Genomic DNA, 4691 nt, shown 5'->3' with positions numbered 1-4691 from the left:
GGTCCCTCAAGGTGGGTCACGGCGTCGGCGAGTGGGAGACAGAACCACACGACTCAAAGGTTGCGGTGACTGTTCCAATTTTATTCATGCAAAGCTTCAACTTATATATTCTTTCTCTTGGCTTAAAGCTTATGGCCTGAGGTCACACATCAGGAAATTCTCAGGCCACAAGACCGTAACTTGTGATAGACATAAATCTAACAATAACCGAGCACACTATCCAACGAGGGCGCATTGTTCTAACTATGAAATCATAAAGCATTAATGCATTTTATTATCGATCACAAAAATTACTTAAAGGCTTTGGCTGTTCTTTCTTGGGCTGTTCCTCTAGGGTTTTCATTTCTCGTTTTTTCTTGTCCACTAAGTTCACATAAATTAAACTCCTGAAAGTCTTTCTGTACCAAGGTATGAGTTGCCTCACAATAGGTAGCTTTGCGTCAGTGGACTTCAAACACCACGGGGGCCCTCCTCTTGCTAACCTTTCCACAAAACTTAAACTACTAAAAGGAACTTGTACACCTTCTTTGTTAACTATTCTTATAAGCACTCGTATAAGGTAACTCAGGGTCAGAAACTCTATTTCTCTTTGGGAGGGGATGCCATATTCTACCCCCTATGCAGTAACCAATATAAGCAGGGGGAAAACCGTGGGAAGAGGATGATAACCTTGTTTAGAGTCTTGCACAAAAGCTTCCAAACGAGCCTCTGAGATTTCCGTGGGTTTCGGTTGCAATAGCTCAGCCTGCTCAAGATCTAACATAAATTCCTTAAGGGGGATTTCTGGCTTCCAGTTTCTAGTGTTATTAAACAATACACTTTGCACGCAGTCAGGACATGGATCTTTCAAAGCCATAGGAAGGGGAGTAACCTCAACTTCTGGGGAATATTCCTCAGTTGACATCAGTTGTTTCCTAAAAGGGGACGTGAGCAAGATTATCAGGAACCAGAGAGCTGCTACAATGATCAATAATGATATCAGGCCAATAATTCCAAAGGGTTCACGGGAGAGACTGCCTTGGTGGAGCCTCCTTTGAATGCTCCTCCTCCGTGCGCTGACTTTGTCAAGGCCCGTGGTTGGAAGTGGTCTCGGCAAATAATTCAATTCAGACCATTAAAGAAAAAAAGTGAGTCTCTGAAACGCCCACGAGCAGGTCTCCCCTGTCCTATAGGGTCTGTGAGTCGGCGAGGACCCGAGGGCAGGGATTAGAGTTAAAGTTGGTTACACATCTTTCTGGTTTCAGCCCAGATGCATCTGACCTCAGCCCAGATGCATCCCTTGTTCCACCCCGAACCCCGTCAAGGTCCTGTTGCATCTCTTGCTGGATGACCTTCAGCAGGATTGTGCTGTGTGTGAGCTCAATGACAGTGCTCTATAATGTGAGCTTTCTGTGGGGTCGCCTTTCTCTGGAGGGGGTTGAAATAGGGATCTCTTCCAGTCAGCAGGCCAAGTTCTGCCTTCCAGACTCGCTGGCATGACGAGTAAGGCCTCCAGGGCTTCATCGGCTGTGGAAACATTTCAAGGGCTCTTGCCATTCCCGGAGCCTTGTTTGTGGCGGACGCTTTCAGTGCCGCTTGGACTTCCTCCTTCAGCACCGCTGGTCCTTGCTCAGACGCTGCCTCCTGAGATGGTCTCAGGGTTTAGGACCAGTTAATGGTGATGGATGAGCAACAAGAATGTAAAGAATTAGGAGCAGGAATTGGTTTTTTACTTGTATACTTACTACACATGCACACACACACACACACACACACACACCTGGGCTGGAGGACCCAGAGTCCCAGCAGCCTGGATGACTCCTGGCCTCACGGGGCGGAGCCGGCTGTTCTGAGCCCCCATTTGCCACCTCCTGGCTCCTCCCTCCTGGTCCTCCTTCCTGCAGCCGGCAGCAGTGCATTGTGGGAAACTCCCAAGTTCTCCTTTGGCGTCCCCAGCCCTGGCACGCTCACTGTCAGTGGGGAAAGGGCGCAGCGAGAGGTGGGAGCTGGCGTTAGGACAACAGCCCAAGGTAACTTGCTGGCGTGGCCGGCCCCGGGCCCCGGGCCGAGTGGGGCTCCCACAGCCCCAGAAGGGTGGCGGTGAAGCTGCGGCAATGCCCCTCCCTTTGAAGGTCACCAGGGTTGGGAGCTCGGCGCGTGCTCTCCTGGGCCGTCAGTCCAGTCGGGGCATGGTGAGGTGGGGGAGTGGGGAGGCATGCAGTGACGTCAGTGCCCAAAATAATTAGAGGGTATGGGGAGGAGGGGCGGAGCAGGCTGCCTGTGCTTTTCCCAACTGGCCTTTCTGCAGGCCTGTGGTGGTGATGGGCCAGGTGGGGTCCCTGGGGCCATGGGGCAGCAAGGGGGCCTCTTTCCCTAGCACCCCCATCCCACTGTGACCTTCAAGTGACCTTCAGTGTGGTCCGATCCCCTGGCCCTGGACTAGGGCCACACACTGCTTCCCTTTCCCTATGAGTGGGGGAATGTCTCCCTGCTATCCAGAGGTCACCCTTCAGGGACAGACCCACATGGTCCAGGCCCTCCCCACATCCACTCCTGGGGTGGGAGGGACTCGGAAGGCCTGCCCTCTGTCCCAGAGTCCCCTCCCTCTGCCCTGGGGTGTTGAGAGGGAGGGACACAGCAGACCCAAGGGGAGGGGCAATTTGACCTGAGAGGCCCTGCCCGCTGGGCCCGCATTGCAGCCTCAGGCAGGGGTACATGCCCCAGCTCTTCCAGCTCCATGGCAGCCATGTCCCCCGCTGGTCAGCTGAGTGGACCCTGCACCTAGCAAGGTCACAGCCCCTGAGAAAAGAGGGCACTTTCCTGAGAAGGGTCCTTGGTGGGTAGGTTGTCTGTGCCCCCTGGCAGGGCCATCCCCCCAGTCCCCAAGGTGTACAGTATGTTCTATGAGTACACAGACATCGGCGTGTGCACACCATGAAGGGGAAACTGAGGCACCCCCTTATCTCTGCCAGGAGCAGCCTCTCAGGGGGCTGTTGGATGGACTGAGGCAGGGGCCGAGCTCCAGGAGGGCCCAGGTCTCCATGGAAACAAGGAGGTGGGGCCTTGGCAGAGGGTGTCCTCCATCGGCCACCCCTATCTCCCCTTCCAGGGCCCATATAATGTGCAGTGGTGACCTGTCTTGAGCCACCTGTCTCCTGCCTACCGCCGACCACCCTCCCTGCCTGCCAGCGCTGCCACCATGGAATCCAAGGGGAAGGCGGCCAGCAGCCCCAAGACCGACAGCAAGGCTCCCCAGGCCTCCACTGAGCCCAAAGGCCCCCCGGCTGTGGATGGGAAAGCCCCAGGGGCAGCCTCAGCCAAATCTGGGAAGAAGGAGGCTCCTTTGGAGAAGCAGGAGCAGCCCTCAGCCCCTGGCCCAGCGCCCACCAAGAAGACCCCAGCTAAGGCAGACCCTGCCCTTCTCGACAACCACAGCAACCTGAAGCCGGCCCCTGCCACCCCCGCCGCCCCCCGCAGCCCCGAGCCTGCCCCGGAGCCCAAGGGTCCTGGGGATGGCGCCGAAGAGGATGAGGCTGGCAGCAGGGGTCCAGGGAGCCGAGGGCCCTGGCCCTTGGAGAACTTGACCCCCTTCCTGGTGGCTGGTGGTGTGGCTGTGGCCGCCATGGCCCTGGTTCTTGGTGTGGCCTTCCTGGTCCGGAAAAAGTGATGTCCGGTGCCAGGCAGGGCTCAGAGCTCTGCTGGGCTGACCCGGAGAAGCAGTGCATGCCTATAGCTAGCTACCCAGATGCACAGGCCCGTGGCAGAGAGCGTTCCCCACGTGCGTACCTGCACATATCATATCCACATGTATCTACCCCACAGACACCTCAGAGGGACTGGCGGATGGACAGCTGGCCACCCAGGACCTGCAGGCTGCAAGGAATTGCTCTGGGCTTTGGACTCGGGGAGGGCTTGGGGACAAACGCTTGGTCTGTCCCATCTGGCTCCCAGGGGCCTGTGGGCAGCATGTTGCTGCTGGGCCCAGAGCTTGTGGGTCAGTCTCTGAAGTCCAGACCCCAGCCCAGTCCTGCTGGGGACAGTAAGGGGCATGGCCAGTGTCTGCTGTGGGCCCATAGCAGGCAGTCTGTCCCCCACTGTCCCTCCCCATCCCATCATCCCCCAGCCAGGCTCAAGGGGTCCCTGCAGTTCCCTCTTGAACCCTGGGGGGCCCCGAGGCTGAAGCCTCTTCCTCTAGCCCCACCACCTCCCTCTGCCTCTGTCCTGGGGCTGGAGGTCATTCCTCCCACCCATCTGCCCGGCCCCTCCAAGCCCAACCTGTGTGCCCATGCAGTGACCAGGTAGAACAGAGGCCCTTCAGGGCCAGGCTGGCTCTGACTCATTGGCAGCCAGAGTGGGCTCTCAGATGGGACAGCGGATGTGGGGCAGCCACCACCGGCCCGAGCCTGGGTGGAGGCTGAGTCAGAAATAAAGGACCTTGTCTAACGGCCTGCCTGGTGTCCTCACCCCAGCGGTTGCTGGCTTGGGTTCGCTCCACCCACACCCTGTCCTCTGAGGCCGGGAGCCACCCAGTGGCAAATGACACCCAAAGACTGTGCCTGGGAGAGGCTGTCCTCTCCCACTGGGATAGTGAGACTTCTTATGGACCCCATTCACCCTGGGTGTGTCTCCTGCTCAGGCTTGGCCCAGATCAGCTGAGGCCCCACCAGGCGAGGCATGACTGTGATCCCCCCTCAGCCACTCACCCTGATGAC

The 4691-nt window shown here is 57.6% G+C and overlaps 1 protein-coding gene across 1 annotated transcript; it reads left to right on the top strand.

The window, feature by feature from the left end:
* The first annotated feature begins 1869 nt into the window (after positions 1–1869).
* Positions 1870–4421, top strand: CEND1 (cell cycle exit and neuronal differentiation 1). Its single transcript, XM_075547942.1, has 2 exons — positions 1870–2009; positions 3089–4421. Exon 2 carries the CDS (start codon positions 3179–3181, stop codon positions 3644–3646), a length of 468 nt encoding a protein of 155 aa, XP_075404057.1. The 5' UTR covers positions 1870–2009; positions 3089–3178; the 3' UTR covers positions 3647–4421.
* The last annotated feature ends 270 nt before the right edge of the window (positions 4422–4691 follow it).

The sequence above is a fragment of the Tenrec ecaudatus genome, chromosome 4 (assembly GCF_050624435.1).
Source record: "Tenrec ecaudatus isolate mTenEca1 chromosome 4, mTenEca1.hap1, whole genome shotgun sequence".
Lineage (NCBI taxonomy): Eukaryota > Metazoa > Chordata > Mammalia > Afrosoricida > Tenrecidae > Tenrec > Tenrec ecaudatus.
This window is presented reverse-complemented; position numbering and strand designations above follow the sequence as displayed.